Below are 23,359 nucleotides of genomic sequence, written 5' to 3'. Positions count from 1 at the left end.
CACATCACCTGTCATTTAGGAACAAGAAGAGAGAACTCACACATCACCTGTCATTTAGGAACAAGAAGAGAGACTCACACATCACCTGTCATTTAGGAACAAGAAGAGAGAACTCACACATCACCTGTCATTTAGGAACAAGAAGAGAGAACTCACACATCACCTGTCATTTAGGAACAAGAAGAGAGAACTCACACATCACCTGTCATTTAAGAAAAAGATGAGAAAACTCACACATCACCTGTCATTTAGGAACAAGAGAGAACTCACACATCACCTGTCATTTAGGAAAAAGAAGAGAGAACTCACACATCACCTGTCATTTAGGAACAAGAAGAGAACTCACACATCACCTGTCATTTAGGAAAAAGAAGAGAGAACTCACACATCACCTGTCATTTAGGAACAAGAAGAGAGAACTCACACATCACCTGTCATTTAGGAACAAGAAGAGAGAACTCACACATCACCTGTCATTTAGGAACAAGAAGAGAGAACTCACACATCACCTGTCATTTAGGAACAAGAAGAGAACTCACACATCACCTGTCATTTAGGAAAAAGAAGAGAGAACTCACACATCACCTGTCATTTAGGAACAAGAAGAGAGAACTCACATCACCTGTCATTTAGGAACAAGAAGAGAGACTCACACATCACCTGTCATTTAGGAAAAAGAAGAGAGAACTCACACATCACCTGTCATTTAGGAAAAAGAAGAGAGAACTCACACATCACCTGTCATTTAGGAACAAGAAGAGAGAACTCACACATCACCTGTCATTTAGGAACAAGAAGAGAGAACTCACACATCACCTGTCATTTAGGAAAAAGAAGAGAGAACTCACACATCACCTGTCATTTAGGAACAAGAAGAGAGACTCACACATCACCTGTCATTTAGGAAAAAGAAGAGAGAACTCACACATCACCTGTCATTTAGGAACAAGAAGAGAGAACTCACACATCACCTGTCATTTAGGAACAAGAAGAGAGAACTCACACATCACCTGTCATTTAGGAACAAGAAGAGAGAACTCACACATCACCTGTCATTTAGGAAAAAGAAGAGAGAACTCACACATCACCTGTCATTTAGGAACAAGAAGAGAGAACTCACACATCACCTGTCATTTAGGAAAAAGAAGAGAGAACTCACACATCACCTGTCATTTAGGAACAAGAAGAGAGAACTCACACATCACCTGTCATTTAGGAAAAAGAAGAGAGAACTCACACATCACCTGTCATTTAGGAAAAAGAAGAGAGAACTCACACATCACCTGTCATTTAGGAACAAGAAGAGAGAACTCACACATCACCTGTCATTTAGGAACAAGAAGAGAGAACTCACACATCACCTGTCATTTAGGAACAAGAAGAGAGAACTCACACATCACCTGTCATTTAGGAACAAGAAGAGAGAACTCACACATCACCTGTCATTTAGGAACAAGAAGAGAGAACTCACACATCACCTGTCATTTAGGAACAAGAAGAGAGAACTCACACATCACCTGTCATTTAGGAACAAGAAGAGAGAACTCACACATCACCTGTCATTTAGGAACAAGAAGAGAGAACTCACACATCACCTGTCATTTAGGAACAAGAAGAGAGAACTCACACATCACCTGTCATTTAGGAACAAGAAGAGAGAACTCACACATCACCTGTCATTTAGGAACAAGAAGAGAGAACTCACACATCACCTGTCATTTAGGAACAAGAAGAGAGAACTCACACATCACCTGTCATTTAGGAACAAGAAGAGAGAACTCACACATCACCTGTCATTTAGGAACAAGAAGAGAGAACTCACACATCACCTGTCATTTAGGAAAAAGAAGAGAGAACTCACACATCACCTGTCATTTAGGAAAAAGAAGAGAACTCACACATCACCTGTCATTTAGGAACAAGAAGAGAGAACTCACACATCACCTGTCATTTAGGAACAAGAAGAGAGAACACACACATCACCTGTCATTTAGGAACAAGAAGAGAGAACTCACACATCACCTGTCATTTAGGAACAAGAAGAGAGAACTCACACATCACCTGTCATTTAGGAACAAGAAGAGAGAACTCACACATCACCTGTCATTTAGGAAAAAGAAGAGAGAACTCACACATCACCTGTCATTTAGGAAACAGGAAGAGAGAACTCACACATCACCTGTCATTTAGGAAACAGGAAGAGAGAACTCACACATCACCTGTCATTTAGGAACAAGAAGAGAGAACTCACACATCACCTGTCATTTAGGAACAAGAAGAGAGAACTCACACATCACCTGTCATTTAGGAACAAGAAGAGAGAACTGACACATCACCTGTCATTTAGGAACAAGAAGAGAGAACTCACACATCACCTGTCATTTAGGAACAAGAAGAGAGAACACACACATCACCTGTCATTTAGGAACAAGAAGAGAGAACTCACACATCACCTGTCATTTAGGAACAAGAAGAGAGAACTCACACATCACCTGTCATTTAGGAACAAGAAGAGAGAACTCACACATCACCTGTCATTTAGGAAAAAGAAGAGAGAGCTCACACATCACCTGTCATTTAGGAAACAGGAAGAGAGAACTCACACATCACCTGTCATTTAGGAAACAGGAAGAGAGAACTCACACATCACCTGTCATTTAGGAACAAGAAGAGAGAACTCACACATCACCTGTCATTTAGGAACAAGAAGAGAGAACTCACACATCACCTGTCATTTAGGAACAAGAAGAGAGAACTGACACATCACCTGTCATTTAGGAACAAGAAGAGAGAACTCACACATCACCTGTCATTTAGGAACAAGAAGAGAGAACTCACACATCACCTGTCATTTAGGAACAAGAAGAGAGAACTCACACATCACCTGTCATTTAGGAACAAGAAGAGAAAACTCACACATCACCTGTCATTTAGGAACAAGAAGAGAGAACTCACACATCACCTGTCATTTAGAAACAAGAAGAGAGAACTCACACATCACCTGTCATTTAGGAAATAGAAGAGAAAACTCACACATCACCTGTCATTTAGGAAAAAGAAGAGAGAACTCACACATCACCTGTCATTTAGGAACAAGAAGAGAGAACTCACACATCACCTGTCATTTAGGAACAAGAAGAGAGAACTCACACATCACCTGTCATTTAGGAACAAGAAGAGAGAACTCACACATCACCTGTCATTTAGGAAAAAGAAGAGAGAACTCACATCACCTGTCAATTAGGAACAAGAGGAGAACTCACACATCACCTGTTATTTAGGAACAAGAAGAGAGAACTCACACATCACCTGTCATTTAGGAAAAAGAAGAGAGAACTCACATCACCTGTCAATTAGGAACAAGAGGAGAACTCACACATCACCTGTCATTTAGGAGCAAGAAGAGAAAACTCACACATCACCTGTCATTTAGGAAAAAGAAGAGAAAACTCACACATCACCTGTCATTTAGGAACAAGAAGAGAGACTCACACATCACCTGTCATTTAGGAACAAGAAGAGAGACTCACACATCACCTGTCATTTAGGAACAAGAAGAGAGAACTCACACATCACCTGTCATTTAGGAACAAGAAGAGAAAACTCACACATCACCTGTCATTTAGGAAAAAGAAGAGAGAACTCACACATCACCTGTCATTTAGGAACAAGAAGAGAGAACTCACACATCACCTGTCATTTAGGAGAAAGAAGAGAGACTCACACATCACCTGTCATTTAGGAAAAAGAGGAGAAAACTCACACATCACCTGTCATTTAGGAACAAGAAGAGAGACTCACACATCACCTGTCATTTAGGAACAAGAAGAGAGACTCACACATCACCTGTCAATTAGGAACAAGAAGAGAGACTCACACATCACCTGTCAATTAGGAACAAGAAGAGAGACTCACACATCACCTGTCATTTAGGAACAAGAAGAGAGACTCACACATCACCTGTCATTTAGGAACAAGAAGAGAACTCACACATCACCTGTCATTTAGGAACAAGAAGAGAACTCACACATCACCTGTCATTTAGGAACAAGAAGAGAGACTCACACATCACCTGTCAATTAGGAACAAGAAGAGAGAACTCACACATCACCTGTCATTTAGGAACAAGAAGAGAGAACTCACACATCACCTGTCATTTAGGAACAAGAAGAGATAACTCACACATCACCTGTCATTTAGGAACAAGAAGAGAGAACTCACACATCACCTGTCATTTAGGAAAAAGAAGAGAGAACTCACACATCACCTGTCATTTAGGAACAAGAAGAGAGAACTCACACATCACCTGTCATTTAGAAACAAGAAGAGAGAACTCACACATCACCTGTCATTTAGGAACAAGAAGAGAGAACTCACACATCACCTGTCATTTAGGAAAAAGAAGAGAGACTCACACATCACCTGTCATTTAGGAGAAAGAAGAGAAAACTCACACATCACCTGTCATTTAGGAACAAGAAGAGAGAACTCACACATCACCTGTCATTTAGGAACAAGAAGAGAAAACTCACACATCACCTGTCATTTAGGAAAAAGAAGAGAGAACTCACACATCACCTGTCATTTAGGAAAAAGAAGAGACTCACACATCACCTGTCATTTAGGAGAAAGAAGAGAAAACTCACACATCACCTGTCATTTAGGAAAAAGAAGAGAGAACTCACACATCACCTGTCATTTAGGAAAAAGAAGAGAGAACTCACACATCACCGGTCATTTAGGAGAAAGAAGAGAGAACTCACACATCACCTGTCATTTAGGAACAAGAAGAGAAAACTCACACATCACCTGTCATTTAGGAAAAAGAAGAGAACTCACACATCACCTGTCATTTAGGAACAAGAAGAGAGAACTCACACATCACCTGTCATTTAGGAAAAAGAAGAGAGAACTCACACATCACCTGTCATTTAGGAAAAAGAAGAGAGACTCACACATCACCTGTCATTTAGGAGAAAGAAGAGAAAACTCACACATCACCTGTCATTTAGGAAAAAGAAGAGAGAACTCACACATCACCTGTCATTTAGGAAAAAGAAGAGAGAACTCACACATCACCGGTCATTTAGGAGAAAGAAGAGAGAACTCACACATCACCTGTCATTTAGGAACAAGAAGAGAAAACTCACACATCACCTGTCATTTAGGAAAAAGAAGAGAACTCACACATCACCTGTCATTTAGGAACAAGAAGAGAGAACTCACACATCACCTGTCATTTAGGAAAAAGAAGAGAGAACTCACACATCACCTGTCATTTAGGAACAAGAAGAGAAAACTCACACATCACCTGTCATTTATGAAAAAGAAGAGAACTCACACATCACCTGTCATTTATGAAAAAGAAGAGAGAACTCACACATCACCTGTCATTTAGGAAAAAGAAGAGAGAACTCACACATCACCTGTCATTTAGGAAAAAGAGGAGAGACTCCCATATCACCTGTCATTTAGGAACAAGAAGAGAACTCACATCACCTGTCATTTAGGAACAAGAAGAGAGAACTCACACATCACCTGTCATTTAGGAACAAGAAGAGAACTCACACATCACCTGTCATTTAGGAACAAGAAGAGAGAACTCACACATCACCTGTCATTTAGGAAAAAGAAGAGAGACTCACACATCACCTGTCATTTAGGAACAAGAAGAGAGAACTCACACATCACCTGTCATTTAGGAAAAAGAAGAGAGAACTCACATCACCTGTCATTTAGGAAAAAGAAGAGAGACTCACACATCACCTGTCATTTAGGAACAAGAAGAGAGAACTCACACATCACCTGTCATTTAGGAACAAGAAGAGAGAACTCACACATCACCTGTCATTTAGGAACAAGAAGAGAGAACTCACACATCACCTGTCATTTAGGAGAAAGAAGAGAAAACTCACACATCACCTGTCATTTAGGAAAAAGAAGAGAGAACTCACACATCACCTGTCATTTAGGAGAAAGAAGAGAAAACTCACACATCACCTGTCATTTAGGAACAAGAAGAGAGAACTCACACATCACCTGTCATTTAGGAAAAAGAAGAGAGAACTCACACATCACCTGTCATTTAGGAACAAGAAGAGAGAACTCACACATCACCTGTCATTTAGGAAACAGGAAGAGAGAACTCACATATCACCTGTCATTTAGGAAACAGGAAGAGAGAACTCACACATCACCTGTCATTTAGGAACAAGAAGAGAGAACTCACACATCACCTGTCATTTAGGAACAAGAAGAGAGAACTCACACATCACCTGTCATTTAGGAACAAGAAGAGAGAACTCACACATCACCTGTCATTTAGGAACAAGAAGAGAGAACTCACACATCACCTGTCATTTAGGAACAAGAAGAGAGAACTCACACATCACCTGTCATTTAGGAACAAGAAGAGAGAACTCACACATCACCTGTCATTTAGGAACAAGAAGAGAGAACTCACACATCACCTGTCATTTAGGAACAAGAAGAGAGAACTCACACATCACCTGTCATTTAGGAACAAGAAGAAGACGACGTTATAAACCAGATCTAATGTTACAACGTTGACAATGAAACTCACAGGGAGAGTTTTCCAGACACAGATTAAGCCTAACCCTGAACAACAACAAACATGTATTTGATTGGAGGATCCCCATTCGGGATGATTTTCAGTCCTGGACGAGGTTTAAATCTCTGTCTGGGAAACTGCGCCCCCCCCCCCAAAAAATTTATGAAACGGATTAATAATTGACTTAAAACGACATCTATTTAAGTGAAACCAATGACGTTTGGTACCTTCGTACACACCCCAGGATTCTCCAACCCATTTTGTCAGTGATCATCTCCAGAACCCTGTCGTATTGGCCCAGTATCCGTTGGGGTATCAGCAGCCTTAACGCTGGGGTCAACACATCACCATTCGCTACCACGCTGTCAAGAGAATCAGAGAACTTCACAATCAGAACACGGAACATACCCACTACGACTGTCGTACCTGGCTGGCTCACTGAGCTATTTTAACATCAATACTCTGGAGAAGAGCTTCTGCTAAATGACTGTAAATGTCAAAATGTAATTATAAACTGGGTGTCGTACCTGGCTGGCTCACTGAGCTATTTTAACATGAATACTCTGGAGAAGAGCTTCTGCTAAATGACTGTAAATGTCAAAATGTAGTTATAAACTGGGTGTCGTACCTGGCTGGCTCACTGAGCTATTTTAACATGAATACTCTGGAGAAGAGCTTCTGCTAAATGACTGTCAAATGTCAAATGTAATTGTAAACAGGGTGGTTTCGAACCCTGAATGCTGATTGGCTGACAGCTGTGGTATATCAGACCGTATACCACGGAAATGACAAAACATGTATTTTTCACAGCTCTGATTACGTTGGTAAGCAGTTTATAACAGCAGTAAGGCTGTGTGGTATGTGGCCAATATACCACGGCTAAGGGCTGCATCCAGACACTCCGCGTTGTGCGGAACAACAGCCCTTAGCCGTGGTATATTGGCCATATACCACCCCCCTCGAACCTTATTGGTTAATTATAACACAATGAATATATCAGGCACCAGTTTAGATCCATATCAATCACAAACAACTGTGATGATGTAGTAGGGTCGACCTGTATATCAACGCAACACACAGACACATTCACACAGGGACAAAGGGTAAGTTGAACTTACAAAATCGAACGGGGCTCTTTAATGGGTTTCAGGAATCTTGCTGATACGATGATTCGACTCTGGGGCACCGGTTTAGCCTGTGGATAAGGCTAAAAGTAGAGGAGAGATGTATTTAACTTGACAAGTCAGTTAAGAACAAATTCTTATTCACAATGACGGCCTACCGGGGAACAGTGGGGTTAACTGCCTTGTTCAGGGGAACAGTGGGTTAACTGCCTTGTTCAGGGGAACAGTGGGGTTAACTGCCTTGTTCAGGGGAACAGTGGGGTTAACTGCCTTGTTCAGGGGAACAGTGGGGTTAACTGCCTTGTTCAGGGGAACAGTGGGGTTAACTGCCTTGTTCAGGGGAACAGTGGGTTAACTGCCTTGTTCAGGGGAACAGTGGGTTAACTGCCTTGTTCAGGGGAACAGTGGGGTTAACTGCCATGTTCAGGGGAACAGTGGGGTTAACTGCCTTGTTCAGGGGAACAGTGGGGTTAACTGCCTTGTTCAGGGGAACAGTGGGGTTAACTGCCTTGTTCAGGGGAACAGTGGGGTTAACTGCCTTGTTCAGGGGAACAGTGGGGTTAACTGCCTTGTTCAGGGGAACAGTGGGTTAAACTGCCTTGTTCAGGGGAACAGTGGGGTTAAACTGCCTTGTTCAGGGGAACAGTGGGTTAACTGCCTTGGTCAGGGGAACAGTGGGGTTAACTGCCTTGTTCAGGGGAACAGTGGGGTTAACTGCCTTGTTCAGGGGAACAGTGGGTTAACTGCCTTGTTCAGTGGAACAGTGGGTTAACTGCATTGGTCAGGGGAACAGTGGGTTAACTGCCTTGTTCAGGGGAACAGTGGGTTAACTGCCTTGTTCAGGGGAACAGTGGGTTAACTGCCTTGTTCAGGGGAAGAACAACAGATTTTTTTACCTTGTCAGCTCGGGGATTGTCTTTATTTTTGTGAACTAACACTCCCACTTGACCCCCCCACCACCTTACCTACTCTGACCTTGCTCATAACGACTTTATTGAGGACAAATGTACTGACTACAACTATGACATGTCACCTAGCTATCTGTAGATGCACTAACTGTAAGTCGCTCTGGGTAACAACGTCTGCTAATCCCTAAGAGTCTATTTTTATTTATTCATCTTGGCAAGTCAGTTAAGAACAAATTCTTATTTTCAACGACGGCCTAAAAAATTATTTTCAGTGATCATCTCTGGAACCTTGTCGTATTGGCCCAGTACTGCCTTGTTCAGGGTGATCATCTCCGGAACCTTGTCGTATTGGCCCAGTACTGCCTTGTTCAGGGTGATCATCTCCGGAACCTTGTCGTATTGGCCCAGTACTGCCTTGTTCAGGGTGATCATCTCCGGAACCTTGTCGTATTGGTCCAGTACTGCCTTGTTCAGGGTGATCATCTCCGGAACCTTGTCGTATTGGCCCAGTACTGCCTTGTTCAGGGTGATCATCTCCAGAACCTTGTCGTATTGGCCCAGTACTGCCTTGTTCAGGGTGATCATCTCCGGAACCTTGTCGTATTGGCCCAGTACTGCCTTGTTCAGGGTGATCATCTCCGGAACCTTGTCGTATTGGCCCAGTACTGCCTTGTTCAGGGTGATCATCTCCGGAACCTTGTCGTATTGGCCCAGTACTGCCTTGTTCAGGGTGATCATCTCCGGAACCTTGTCGTATTGGCCCAGTACTGCCTTGTTCAGGGTGATCATCTCCGGAACCTTGTCGTATTGGCCCAGTACTGCCTTGTTCAGGGGCAGTTTTTTACCTAGTCAGCTCTGGGATTCGATCTTGCAACCTTTCAGTTGCTAGTCCAACGCTCTAACCACAAGACCAACTGCCACCCCTATTGACCCGTGTGTCAATCTAAGTGATATAATAAGAAAATCCCCATCAAAATCAGTCAGTTTAAACTAGAGATATCAGGGTTTCTTGGTGTGGGCTGTGGGCTGTGTGTCAATCCCCCACTAGAGATATCAGGGTTTCTTGGTGTGGGCTGTGGGCTGTGTGTCAATCCAACACTAGAGATATCAGGGTTTCTTGGTGTGGGCTGTGTGTCAATCCCCCACTAGAGATATCAGGGTTTCTTGGTGTGGGCTGTGGGCTGTGTGTCAATCCAACACTAGAGATATCAGGGTTTCTTGGTGTGGGCTGTGGGCTGTGTGTCAATCCCCCTATAGAGACATCAGGGTTTCTTGGTGTGGGCTGTGTGTCAATCCCCCACTAGAGATATCAGGGTTTCTTGGTGTGGGCTGTGTGTCAATCCAACACTAGAGATATCAGGGTTTCTTGGTGTGGGCTGTGGGCTGTGTGTCAATCCCCCACTAGAGATATCAGGGTTTCTTGGTGTGGGCTGTGGGCTGTGTGTCAATCCCCCACTAGAGATATCAGGGTTTGTTGGTGTGGGCTGTGGGCTGTGTGTCAATCCCCCACTAGAGATATCAGGGTTTGTTGCTGTGGGCTGTGTGTCAATCCCCCACTACAGATATCAGGGTTTCTTGGTGTGGGCTGTGTGCCAATCCCCCACTAGAGACATCAGGGTTTCTTGGTGTGGGCTGTGTGTCAATACAACACTAGAGATATCAGGGTTTCTTGGTGTGGGCTGTGTGTCAATCCCCCACTACAGATATCAGGGTTTCTTGGTGTGGGCTGTGTGCTGTGTGTCAATCCCCAACTAGAGATATCAGGGTTTCTTGGTGTGGGCTGTGGGCTGTGAGTCAATCCCCCACTAGAGATATCAGGGTTTCTTGGTGTGGGCTGTGTGTCAATACAACACTAGAGATATCAGGGTTTCTTGGTGTGGGCTGTGTGTCAATCCCTCACTAGAGATATCAGGGTATCTTGGTGTGGGCTGTGGGCTGTGTGTCAATCCCCCACTAGAGATATCAGGGTTTCTTGGTGTGGGCTGTGTGTCAATCCCCCACTAGAGACATCAGGGTTTCTTGGTGTGGGCTGTGGGTCAATCCAACACTAGAGATATCAGGGTTTCTTGGTGTGGGCTGTGTGTCAATCCAACACTAGAGATATCAGGGTTTCTTGGTGTGGGCTGTGTGTCAATCCCCCACTAGAGATATCAGGGTTTCTTGGTGTGGGCTGTGGGCTGTGTGTCAATCCCCCACTAGAGATATCAGGGTTTCTTGGTGTGGGCTGTGGGCTGTGTGTCAATCCAACACTAGAGATATCAGGGTTTCTTGGTGTGGGCTGTGGGCTGTGTGTCAATCCAACACTAGAGACATCAGGGTTTCTTGGTGTGGGCTGTGGGCTGTGAGTCAATCCAACACTAGAGATATCAGGGTTTCTTGGTGTGGGCTGTGTGTCAATCCAACACTAGAGATATCAGGGTTTCTTGGTGTGGGCTGTGGGCTGTGTGTCAATCCCCCACTAGAGATATCAGGGTTTCTTGGTGTGGGCTGTGGGCTGTGGGTCAATCCAACACTAGAGATATCAGGGTTTCTTGGTGTGGGCTGTGGGCTGTGAGTCAATCCAACACTAGAGATATCAGGGTTTCTTGGTGTGGGCTGTGTGTCAATCCAACACTAGAGATATCAGGGTTTCTTGGTGTGGGCTGTGGGCTGTGTGTCAATCCACCTCTAGAGACATCAGGGTTTCTTGGTGTGGGCTGTGAGTCAATCCCCCACTAGAGATATCAGGGTTTCTTGGTGTGGGCTGTGGGCTGTGTGTCAATCCAACACTAGAGATATCAGGGTTTCTTGGTGTGGGCTGTGTGTCAATCCCCCACTAGAGATATCAGGGTTTCTTGGTGTGGGCTGTGGGCTGTGAGTCAATCCCCCACTAGAGATATCAGGGTTTCTTGGTGTGGGCTGTGGGTCAATCCCCCACTAGAGATATCAGGGTTTCTTGGTGTGGGCTGTGTGTCAATCCAACACTAGAGATATCAGGGTTTCTTGGTGTGGGCTGTGGGCTGTGTGTCAATCCAACACTAGAGATATCAGGGTTTCTTGGTGTGGGCTGTGGGCTGTGTGTCAATCCCCCACTAGAGATATCAGGGTTTCTTGGTGTGGGCTGTGTGTCAATCCAACACTAGAGATATCAGGGTTTCTTGGTGTGGGCTGTGGGCTGTGTGTCAATCCCCCACTAGAGATATCAGGGTTTCTTGGTGTGGGCTGTGTGTCAATCCAACACTAGAGATATCAGGGTTTCTTGGTGTGGGCTGTGGGCTGTGAGTCAATCCAACACTAGAGATATCAGGGTTTCTTGGTGTGGGCTGTGTGTCAATCCAACACTAGAGATATCAGGGTTTCTTGGTGTGAGTTGTGTGTCAATCCCCCACTAGAGATATCAGGGTTTCTTGGTGTGGGCTGTGGGCTGTGGGTCAATCCAACACTAGAGATATCAGGGTTTCTTGGTGTGGGCTGTGGGTCAATCCAACACATTCGTCTACTGTACGTTGGCCATCTGCATCTGTGGTGGAAGGTGGCCGAGCTACAGCGCTGTTCATCAGACCAGGAGACGTCATGAAAATCGATCCTCTCACGGTAACATCTGTAGTGTCTCAACGGTTTGGCCTCTACACTAATATGACCCCTCTATGGAAAGATGAGGCTCTCACGGTAACATCTGTAGTGTCTCAACGGTTTGGCCTCTACACTAATATGACCCCTCTATGGAAAGATGAGACTCTCACAGTAACATCTGTAGTGTCTCAACGGTTTGGCCTCTACACTAATATGACCCCTCTATGGAAAGATGAGGCTCTCACGGTAACATCTGTAGTGTCTCAACGGTTTGGCCTCTACACTAATATGACCCCTCTATGGAAAGATGAGGCTCTCACTGTAACATCTGTAGTGTCTCAACGGTTTGGCCTCTACACTAATATGACCCCTCTATGGAAAGATGAGGCTCTCACTGTAACATCTGTAGTGTCTCAACGGTTTGGCCTCTACACTAATATGACCCCTCTATGGAAAGATGAGACTCTCACTGTAACATCTGTAGTGTCTCAACGGTTTGGCCTCTACACTAATATGACCCCTCTATGGAAAGATGAGGCTCTCACGGTAACATCTGTAGTGTCTCAACGGTTTGGCCTCTACACTAATATGACCCCTCTATGGAAAGATGAGACTCTCACGGTAACATCTGTAGCGTCTCAACGGTTTGGCCTCTACACTAATATGACCCCTCTATGGAAAGATGAGACTCTCACTGTAACATCTGTAGTGTCTCAACGGTTTGGCCTCTACACTAATATGACCCCTCTATGGAAAGATGACTCTCACAGTAACATCTGCAGTGTCTCAACGGTTTGGCCTCTACACTAATATGACCCCTCTATGGAAAGATGAGACTCTCACTGTAACATCTGTAGCGTCTCAACGGTTTGGCCTCTACACTAATATGACCCCTCTATGGAAAGATGAGACTCTCACTGTAACATCTGTAGTGTCTCAACGGTTTGGCCTCTACACTAATATGACCCCTCTATAGAAAGATGAGACTCTCACGGTAACATCTGTAGTGTCTCAACGGTTTGGCCTCTACACTAATATGACCCCTCTATGGAAAGATGAGGCTCTCACGGTAACATCTGTAGTGTCTCAACGGTTTGGCCTCTACACTAATATGACCCCTCTATGGAAAGATGAGGCTCTCACAGTAACATCTGTAGTGTCTCAACGGTTTGGCCTCTACACTAATATGACCCCTCTATGGAAAGATGACTCTCACTGTAACATCTGTAGTGTCTCAACGGTTTGGCCTCTACACTAATATGACCCCTCTATGGAAAGATGACTCTCACTGTAACATCTGTAGTGTCTCAACGGTTTGGCCTCTACACTAATATGACCCCTCTATAGAAAGATGACTCTCACGGTAACATCTGTAGTGTCTCAACGGTTTGGCCTCTACACTAATATGACCCCTCTATAGAAAGATGACTCTCACGGTAACATCTGTAGTGTCTCAACGGTTTGGCCTCTACACTAATATGACCCCTCTATAGAAAGATGACTCTCACGGTAACATCTGTAGTGTCTCAACGGTTTGGCCTCTACACTAATATGACCCCTCTATGGAAAGATGAGGCTCTCACGGTAACATCTGTAGTGTCTCAACGGTTTGGCCTCTACACTAATATGACCCCTCTATGGAAAGATGAGACTCTCACGGTAACATCTGTAGTGTCTCAACGGTTTGGCCTCTACACTAATATGACCCCTCTATGGAAAGATGAGACTCTCACGGTAACATCTGTAGCGTCTCAACGGTTTGGCCTCTACACTAATATGACCCCTCTATGGAAAGATGAGACTCTCACAGTAACATCTGTAGTGTCTCAACGGTTTGGCCTCTACACTAATATGACCCCTCTATGGAAAGATGACTCTCATGGTAACATCTGTAGTGTCTCAACGGTTTGGCCTCTACACTAATATGACCCCTCTATGGAAAGATGAGACTCTCACTGTAACATCTGTAGTGTCTCAACGGTTTGGCCTCTACACTAATATGACCCCTCTATGGAAAGATGAGGCTCTCACAGTAACATCTGTAGTGTCTCAACGGTTTGGCCTCTACACTAATATGACCCCTCTATGGAAAGATGACTCTCACAGTAACATCTGTAGTGTCTCAACGGTTTGGCCTCTACACTAATATGACCCCTCTATGGAAAGATGAGACTCTCACGGTAACATCTGTAGCGTCTCAACGGTTTGGCCTCCACACATCCTTGTTCCCCACATCATTGTTCCCCACATCCTTGTTCCCCACATCCTTGTTCCCCACATCCTTGTTCATTGCATTCTGACCAATGCGCCTGAACCTAGTTTACAGTCCATGGTGACAGCAACAGTACCGAACCTAGTTTACAGTCCATGGTGACAGCAACAGTCCTGAACCTAGCTTACAGTCCATGGTGACAGCAACAGTCCTGAACCTAGCTTACAGTCCATGGTGACAGCAACAGTCCTGAACCTAGCTTACAGTCCATGGTGACAGCAACAGTCCTGAACCTAGTTTACAGTCCATGGTGACAGCAACAGTCCTGAACCTAGCTTACAGTCCATGGTGACAGCAACAGTCCTGAACCTAGTTTACAGTCCATGGTGACAGCAACAGTCCTGAACCTAGCTTACAGTCCATGGTGACAGCAACAGTCCTGAACCTAGCTTACAGTCCATGGTGACAGCAACAGTCCTAAACCTAGTTTACAGTCCAGGGTGACAGCAACAGTCCTGAACCTAGCTTACAGTCCATGGTGACAGCAACAGTCCTGAACCTAGCTTACAGTCCATGGTGACAGCAACAGTCCTAAACCTAGCTTACAGTCCATGGTGACAGCAACAGTCCTGAACCTAGTTTACAGTCCAGGGTGACAGCAACAGTCCTGAACCTAGCTTACAGTCCAGGGTGACAGCAACAGTCCTGAACCTAGCTTACAGTCCATGGTGACAGCAACAGTCCTGAACCTAGCTTACAGTCCATGGTGACAGCAACAGTCCTGAACCTAGTTTACAGTCCATGGTGACAGCAACAGTCCTGAACCTAGCTTACAGTCCATGGTAACAGCAACAGTCCTGAACCTAGCTTACAGTCCATGGTAACAGCAACAGTCCTGAACCTAGTTTACAGTCCATGATGACAGCAACAGTCCTGAACCTAGCTTACAGTCCATGGTGATAGCAACAGTCCTGAACCTAGCTTACAGTCCATGATGACAGCAACAGTCCTGAACCTAGCTTACAGTCCATGATGACAGCAACAGTCCTGAACCTAGCTTACAGTCCATGGTGATAGCAACAGTCCTGAACCTAGCTTACAGTCCATGATGACAGCAACAGTCCTGAACCTAGCTTACAGTCCATGGTGACAGCAACAGTCCTGAACCTAGCTTACAGTCCATGGTAACAGCAACAGTCCTGAACCTAGCTTACAGTCCATGGTGACAGCAACAGTCCTGAACCTAGCTTACAGTCCATGGTGACAGCAACAGTCCTGAACCTAGCTTACAGTCCATGGTGACAGCAACAGTCCTGAACCTAGCTTACAGTCCATGGTGACAGCAACAGTCCTGAACCTAGCTTACAGTCCATGGTGACAGCAACAGTCCCTGAACCTAGCTTACAGTCCATGGTGACAGCAACAGTCCTGAACCTAGCTTACAGTCCATGGTGACAGCAACAGTCCTGAACCTAGCTTACAGTCCATGGTGACAGCAACAGTCCTGAACCTAGCTTACTACAGTCCATGGTGACAGCAACAGTCCTGAACCTAGCTTACAGTCCATCCTAGCCCTACTTCCTCTTCAGTGCGGCAGACAGACCCACAGCAGGCTGTTTGGGAAGAGTCCTAAACCCAGTTAACAGTCCATCCTAGCCCTACTTCCTCTTCAGTGTGGCAGACAGACCCACAGCAGGCTGTTTGGGAAGAGTCCTAAACCCAGTTAACAGTCCATCCTAGCCCTACTTCTTCTTCAGTGCGGCAGACAGACCCACAGCAGGCTATTTGGGAAGAGTCCTAAACCCAGTTAACAGTCCATCCTAGCCCTACTTCCTCTTCAGTGCGGCAGACAGACCCACAGCAGGCTGTTTGGGAAGAGTCCTAAACCCAGTTAACAGTCCATCCTAGCCCTACTTCCTCTTCAGTGTGGCAGACAGACCCACAGCAGGCTGTTTGGGAAGAGTCCTAAACCCAGTTAACAGTCCATCCTAGCCCTACTTCTTCTTCAGTGCGGCAGACAGACCCACAGCAGGCTGTTTGGGAAGAGTCCTAAACCCAGTTAACAGTCCATCCTAGCCCTACTTCCTCTTCAGTGCGGCAGACAGACCCACAGCAGGCTGTTTGGGAAGAGTCCTAAACCCAGTTAACAGTCCATCCTAGCCCTACTTCCTCTTCAGTGTGGCAGACAGACCCACAGCAGGCTGTTTGGGAAGAGTCCTAAACCCAGTTAACAGTCCATCCTAGCCCTACTTCCTCTTCAGTGTGGCAGACAGACCCACAGCAGGCTGTTTGGGAAGAGTCCTAAACCCAGTTAACAGTCCATCCTAGCCCTACTTCCTCTTCAGTGCGGCAGACAGACCCACAGCAGGCTGTTTGGGAAGAGTCCTAAACCCAGTTAACAGTCCATCCTAGCCCTACTTCTTCTTCAGTGCGGCAGACAGACCCACAGCAGGCTGTTTGGGAAGAGTCCTAAACCCAGTTAACAGTCCATCCTAGCCCTACTTCCTCTTCAGTGCGGCAGACAGACCCACAGCAGGCTGTTTGGGAAGAGTCCTAAACCCAGTTAACAGTCCATCCTAGCCCTACTTCTTCTTCAGTGCGGCAGACAGACCCACAGCAGGCTGTTTGGGAAGAGTCCTAAACCCAGTTAACAGTCCATCCTAGCCCTACTTCTTCTTCAGTGCGGCAGACAGACCCACAGCAGGCTGTTTGGGAAGAGTCCTAAACCCAGTTAACAGTCCATCCTAGCCCTACTTCCTCTTCAGTGCGGCAGACAGACCCACAGCAGGCTGTTTGGGAAGAGTCCTAAACCCAGTTAACAGTCCATCCTAGCCCTACTTCCTCTTCAGTGGGGCAGACAGACCCACAGCAGGCTGTTTGGGAAGAGTCCTAAACCCAGTTAACAGTCCATCCTAGCCCTACTTCCTCTTCAGTGCGGCAGACAGACCCACAGCAGGCTATTTGGGAAGAGTCCTAAACCCAGTTAACAGTCCATCCTAGCCCTACTTCCTCTTCAGTGCGGCAGACAGACCCACAGCAGGCTATTTGGGAAGAGTCCTAAACCCAGTTAACAGTCCCTCCTAGCCCTACTTCCTCTTCAGTGCGGCAGACAGACCCACAGCAGGCTGTTTGGGAAGAGTCCTAAACCCAGTTAACAGTCCATCCTAGCCCTACTTCCTCTTCAGTGCGGCAGGCTGCTGGTCACAGCCAGGGTTCTGAGTGTTGTTTGAGGGCCTCTTTAATTGAACCAATCAGAGGAACATGACAGCAGTGAGTGTGGCTCTCCTAAATAGACTGGCCTATTAAACCTCCACTAGTCATGATTAGAACAGAAATCATGCAGTGCCTGTGTCCCAAATGACACCCTATTCCCTACGGAGTGCCCTACCTTTCGGGCCAGAGCACTATGGTCCCTGGTCAAAAGTGGTGCACTTCCATAGGATTGCAAGTGCCATTTTTGGAACACAGCCTGTGTGCTTGTTGCTGCTCCTCTGCAAAGAAACTGACTGTAAATAAAGCCCTTAGCGCTGGACAGGGAGGTGACGGTCGTGTGACGTCAGTGTTTCCACCGCTCGGTGTGTGGTAAGAGATATATCTGACCGCGAGGCGCTCTGCGGCGGACCACAATGGTTGATTAAAGATGCTATTCCGGATTAAATATGTATTGAAGGAGGTTGATTATCATCACTACATTAGTCATTCATAGTCACCGATCTGCCAAACAAAGTGATTATTCACAAACCACAAAAAAAGGAGGTGACTAAACACTGGTATTCGCCTCTCACTTAGCTGATCTTTCTCAAACAGCACTGAACACGTTGACATGCACGCCAATATCCTGTTATTATTCAGGTTACCACGGTTACATGCACGCCAATATCCTGTTATTATTCAGGTTACCACGGTTACATGCACGCCAATATCCTGTTATTATTCAGGTTACCACGGTTACATGCACGCCAATATCCTGTTATTATTCAGGTTACCACGGTTACATGCACACCAATATCCTGTTATTGTTCAGGTTACCACGGTTACATGCGCACCAATATCCTGTTATTATTCAGGTTACCACGGTTACATGCGCACCAATATCCTGTTATTATTCGTCATAATCAAGTATTCTGTTTTTGACTTGATGCATATAAACATCATATCCTGTTTACAATAACCCCCCCACCCAAAAGCTTGTATCCTGGTTATGAGATAAATAAGATTCCTGGGATATGCTAATCTTAGATGGGAAACATCTTATCCCGTCTACTGTTGTTTATTTGCTGTCTGAACAGGCTCAGTTCCACGGGTGTTGTGGGGTGATGTTTTCATCTGACTGTCAAACAAATCACTTCATAAAGTAGCTTCCTGTAGTTCCCATCCACAATAATTCCATAATTTATTTAGCTGATAGTTACCTGAAGTTTCTGCTTATAATTTCCCGACATTTGGTCGGCCATATTGTAATTTCTGACATTTGGTCTGCCATAATGTAATTTCTGACATTTGGTCGGCCATATTGTAATTTCTGACATTTGGTCTGCCATAATGTAATTTCTGACATTTGGTCGGCCATATTGTAATTTCCGACATTTGGTCGGCCATATTGTAATTTCCGACATTTGGTCTGCCATATTGTAATTTCCGACATTTGGTCGGCCATATTGTAATTTCCGACATTTGGTCGGCCATATTGTCATTTCTGACATTTGGTCGGCCATATTGTCATTTCTGACATTTGGTCGGCCATATTGTCATTTCTGACATTTGGTCGGCCATATTGTAATTTCCGACATTTGGTCGGCCATATTGTCATTTCTGACATTTGGTCGGCCATATTGTCATTTCTGACATTTGGTAGGCCATTTGTTTGTCAACTATAGTTAAGATACATGCAGCTTCTGTTCTGTTAGAAAACGAAATAAAGTAGTGCTGACCAGAATAATGTCTTACATCGAAAGAACGAATGCATTAGTACTCTAGTTAACACCGGTAAAGTTGTCTGTTTTGTTTTAGGGGCCGGGGAGAAAACTCAATAACTCCCAGAACAGTGGAAAGACCAGTCCCATACAACATGTCCAACTATCATCAGTTTGACCGGTTTTAAGGAAATGAAAACATGTCAAAATGATAAAACACGTTTCTGATAAGACTTCAGTTCGTCTTGGATGCATATTTTATGTGGTTGAAATAGTGTCTGCTTGCATAACAGAGTCAAAGACAACCCATTACACGCACATTCACATTTTCTCAAGAGACGCTGAAAGAAATCATATTTCTCCACTCCTGTTCCGAGACTAAATTAACATTTGTTGTATAATTTCACTGCAAGAAATGTATAATTCTGCAGGAGTTTGTACTATATTACTCTACATGTGAGAGGTTATAGATCTACAGCCAGTGTCCATTTTACAGTCACTAATCCATTTAACCCATGTGAACGTAAATGAGGAACATTATGATAATTCATGGGTACAGTGATACTCGTGAGCAGGATATCAAAGGTGCATGTAAACATCTTATCCCAAATAAGACCTTAAGCAGATATGAGCTACTACCCAGAATACTGTGCACATGTAAACATCTTATCCCAAATAAGACCTTAAGCGGATATGAGCTACTACCCAGAATAATGTGCACATGTAAACATCTTATCCCAAATAAGACCTTAAGCGGATATGAGCTACTACCCAGAATACTGTGCACATGTAAACGTGGTGACTGACATTACACCTTTCATAGCTGATTTTTTGCAAACAAGAGACCAGGGCTTCTCAACAGGGCACCAAGAGACCAGGGCTTCTCAACAGGGCACCCAGCGACCAGGGCCTCTCAACAGGGCACCTAGAGGCCAGGGCTTCTCAAACAGGCACCCAGAGACCAGGGCTTCTCAAACAGGCACCCAGAGACCAGGGCTTCTCAACAGGGCACCTAGAGGCCAGGGCTTCTCAACAGGGCACCTAGAGGCCAGGGCTTCTCAAACAGGCACCCAGAGACCAGGGCTTCTCAAACAGGCACCCAGAGACCAGGGCTTCTCAAACATGCACCCAGAGACCAGGGCTTCTCAAACAGGCACCCAGAGACCAGGGCTTCTCAACAGGGCACCTAGAGGCCAGGGCTTCTCAACAGGGCACCCAGAGACCAGGGCTTCTCAAACAGGCACCCAGAGACCAGGGCTTCTCAAACAGGCACCCAGAGACCAGGGCTTCTCTAACAGGCACCCAGAGACCAGGGCTTCTCAACAGGGCACCCAGAGACCAGGGCTTCTCAAACAGGCACCCAGAGACCAGGGCTTCTCAACAGGGCACCCAGAGGCCAGGGCTTCTCAACAGGGCACCCAGAGACCAGGGCTTCTCAAACAGGCACCCAGAGACCAGGGCTTCTCAAACAGGCACCTAGAGGCCAGGGCTTCTCAAACAGGCACCCAGAGACCAGTACATCCTGTGAGTGAATGATGAACAATTAAAAAACATGTTTCCCCTTTGAAGGCCAAATGTCATTAATCATTCAAAACAGTTGCAGTCTAATTGACAGCACAGCATGGCCAGCAAGCCAGGACCAGTAGAAGACAAGGGCTAGTGAGTTTCTCTTGGTAAAGGACCAGTGGAAGACAAGGTCTAGTGAGTTTCTCCTGGTAAAGGACCAGTAGAAGACAAGGTCTAGTGAGTTTCTCCTGGTAAAGGACCAGTAGAAGACAAGGTCTAGTGAGTTTCTCCTGGTAAAGGACCAGTAGAAGACAAGGGCTAGTGAGTTTCTCTTGGTAAAGGACCAGTGGAAGACAAGGTCTAGTGAGTTTCTCTTGGTAAAGGACCAGTGGAAGACAAGGTCTAGTGAGTTTCTCCTGGTAAAGGACCAGTAGAAGACAAGGTCTAGTGAGTTTCTCCTGGTAAAGGACCAGTAGAAGACAAGGTCTAGTGAGTTTCTCTTGGTAAAGGACCAGTGGAAGACAAGGTCTAGTGAGTTTCTCTTGGTAAAGGACCAGTGGAAGACAAGGTCTAGTGAGTTTCTCCTGGTAAAGGACCAGTAGAAGACAAGGTCTAGTGAGTTTCTCCTGGTAAAGGACCAGTAGAAGACAAGGTCTAGTGAGTTTCTCCTGGTAAAGGACCAGTAGAAGACAAGGGCTAGTGAGTTTCTCTTGGTAAAGGACCAGTGGAAGACAAGGTCTAGTGAGTTTCTCCTGGTAAAGGACCAGTAGAAGACAAGGTCTAGTGAGTTTCTCCTGGTAAAGGACCAGTAGAAGACAAGGTCTAGTGAGTTTCTCTTGGTAAAGGACCAGTAGAAGACAAGGTCTCGTGAGTTTCTCCTGGTAAAGTGGTGTGAATGGTGGATAGTGCAACAAGTCATCTCACCTGCCCTGAAGAAGTAAGGAGCTTCCTCTTCTGCTTGGATCCTATCTGTGAATAACTGCAATTACAATGGAGGGACAAAGTTATACAGGCAACTGCAATTATCTGTGGTTTAATTGGTCAGACATTCTACAGAATGTTTTTTATTTATTGAACCTTTATTTAACGAGGCAAGTCAGTTCATAACAAATTGTTATTTTACAATTGACGGCCCGACCCCGGCCCAAACCGATCATGGCCGGTTGTGTCTCTATGTCATCTCTATGTCTCTATGTCATCTCTATGTCTCGATGTCACAATGTCATCTCTATGTCACAATGTCATCTCTATGTCTCAACGTCATCTCTATGTCACAATGTCATCTCTATGTCTCTATGTCACAGTGTCATCTCTACAAAGCTCCTATCTAAGTGACTGCAATTTACAACGGAGAGACAATTATCATGAAAAAAACATTTCTGTGATAAAATATGAGGATACAACTACTTAGGATAGATTCTATAAGGAGTGTGGGCCAAATGCCATCTCTACAAACCCTTTAATAAAAAGCTGCTTTACAGATAAAGAATTAAAGTGCGCACAGTGGCCTACATGTTTAGGGAACACTGTCCAATTGTAACAGTTCAAATTAGGGTTTTCACTATTTTATAGTTATTGGAACATCAGTAGGGTGAGGTCAACTCGACCTTGAAATGTAAACATTACAGACAGTGAGTCTGTCATTCAGTATACAATGAACATCACCGACAGTGAGTTTGTCATTCAGTATACAATGAACATCACAGACAGTGAGTCTGTCATTCAGTGTCAATGAACATCACAGACAGTGAGTCTGTCATTCAGTGTCAATGAACATCACAGACAGTGAGTCTGTCATTCAGTGTCAATGAACATCAATGAATCCTTCAATAGTGTACATGAACTAATACAACAGACAATTATTACGCGCGCGCGCACACACACACACACACACACACACAATTATCTTACTCCAATTTCTTGAATTTCTCTCTCCCGGCAGCGACATATTGTTCCCCGCTCTGTAGATGGTCCAGGCAGGCCACCCGATGACCCATTCTAGGGGTGTAGATGTTCCGAACCGCTCCAAACGGAGCCTGCACACCCCCCGTCACATCTCGAAGAAAAGTATCAAAATTGGACACTCTCTTTTGGTTTACCACTAACCGGCGAGCCTCGTAAAACGGATCTCCATTTCGATACACGAAAATGTTCTTCACGACAGGTTGCGATAGAAAACTGGGCTTTTCAGAGTTCATGACGATCGGGGTGAAAGTATCGAAGGCTGCGCTAGATCATTTCCCCACACAAATAAAAATGCATCCAATTTCAACGTAGTTGACCACTTCTGTTACAGGATAGGACGGTCGTCATTATCGATACGCCATTACCGGATATTTTAGGTCCATTCAGTCCACATTTTCAAATGAGCATCTTAAACTTCGCATAAAATAGTCCAACCTGAACGAAAGTTATGCTACTTTGAAGTTAGCTGAGTTCTTCCAGCGTGCATGCTATCCAGGTAAATACTTCCTGGTAAAAAAAATGTTTCTGAATGTAACGGGAACAACTTCATAAAAATGCACATGCAGAGAGTCAGGTTGCGTGCCCCGTTATGCCCAGGTGACCGTAGA

General features: G+C 45.0%; 1 protein-coding gene across 2 annotated transcripts in view; it reads right to left on the bottom strand.

Moving 5' to 3' along the window:
- Positions 1–23,359, bottom strand: part of LOC135520995 (homeobox protein 2-like) — a 74,738-nt gene extending 51,379 nt beyond the window's left edge. Inside the window, exons 1-4 of one of the 2 annotated variants that reach the window (XM_064946891.1) lie at positions 22,698–23,359; positions 21,711–21,765; positions 7,690–7,778; positions 6,799–6,933 (exon numbers count right to left, since the gene is read on the bottom strand). In XM_064946891.1, the coding sequence (XP_064802963.1) occupies positions 6,799–6,933; positions 7,690–7,778; positions 21,711–21,765; positions 22,698–22,984 (566 nt within the window). In that variant the 5' untranslated portion in view covers positions 22,985–23,359. The remainder of the gene's footprint in view (positions 1–6,798; positions 6,934–7,689; positions 7,779–21,710; positions 21,766–22,697) is intronic. The other variant, XM_064946892.1, reaches the window with a different exon arrangement.

This window comes from Oncorhynchus masou, chromosome 29, assembly GCF_036934945.1.
Source record: "Oncorhynchus masou masou isolate Uvic2021 chromosome 29, UVic_Omas_1.1, whole genome shotgun sequence".
Lineage (NCBI taxonomy): Eukaryota > Metazoa > Chordata > Actinopteri > Salmoniformes > Salmonidae > Oncorhynchus > Oncorhynchus masou.
The sequence above is the reverse complement of the archived record's forward strand: the minus strand, read 5'-3'. Positions and strand labels throughout refer to the sequence as shown.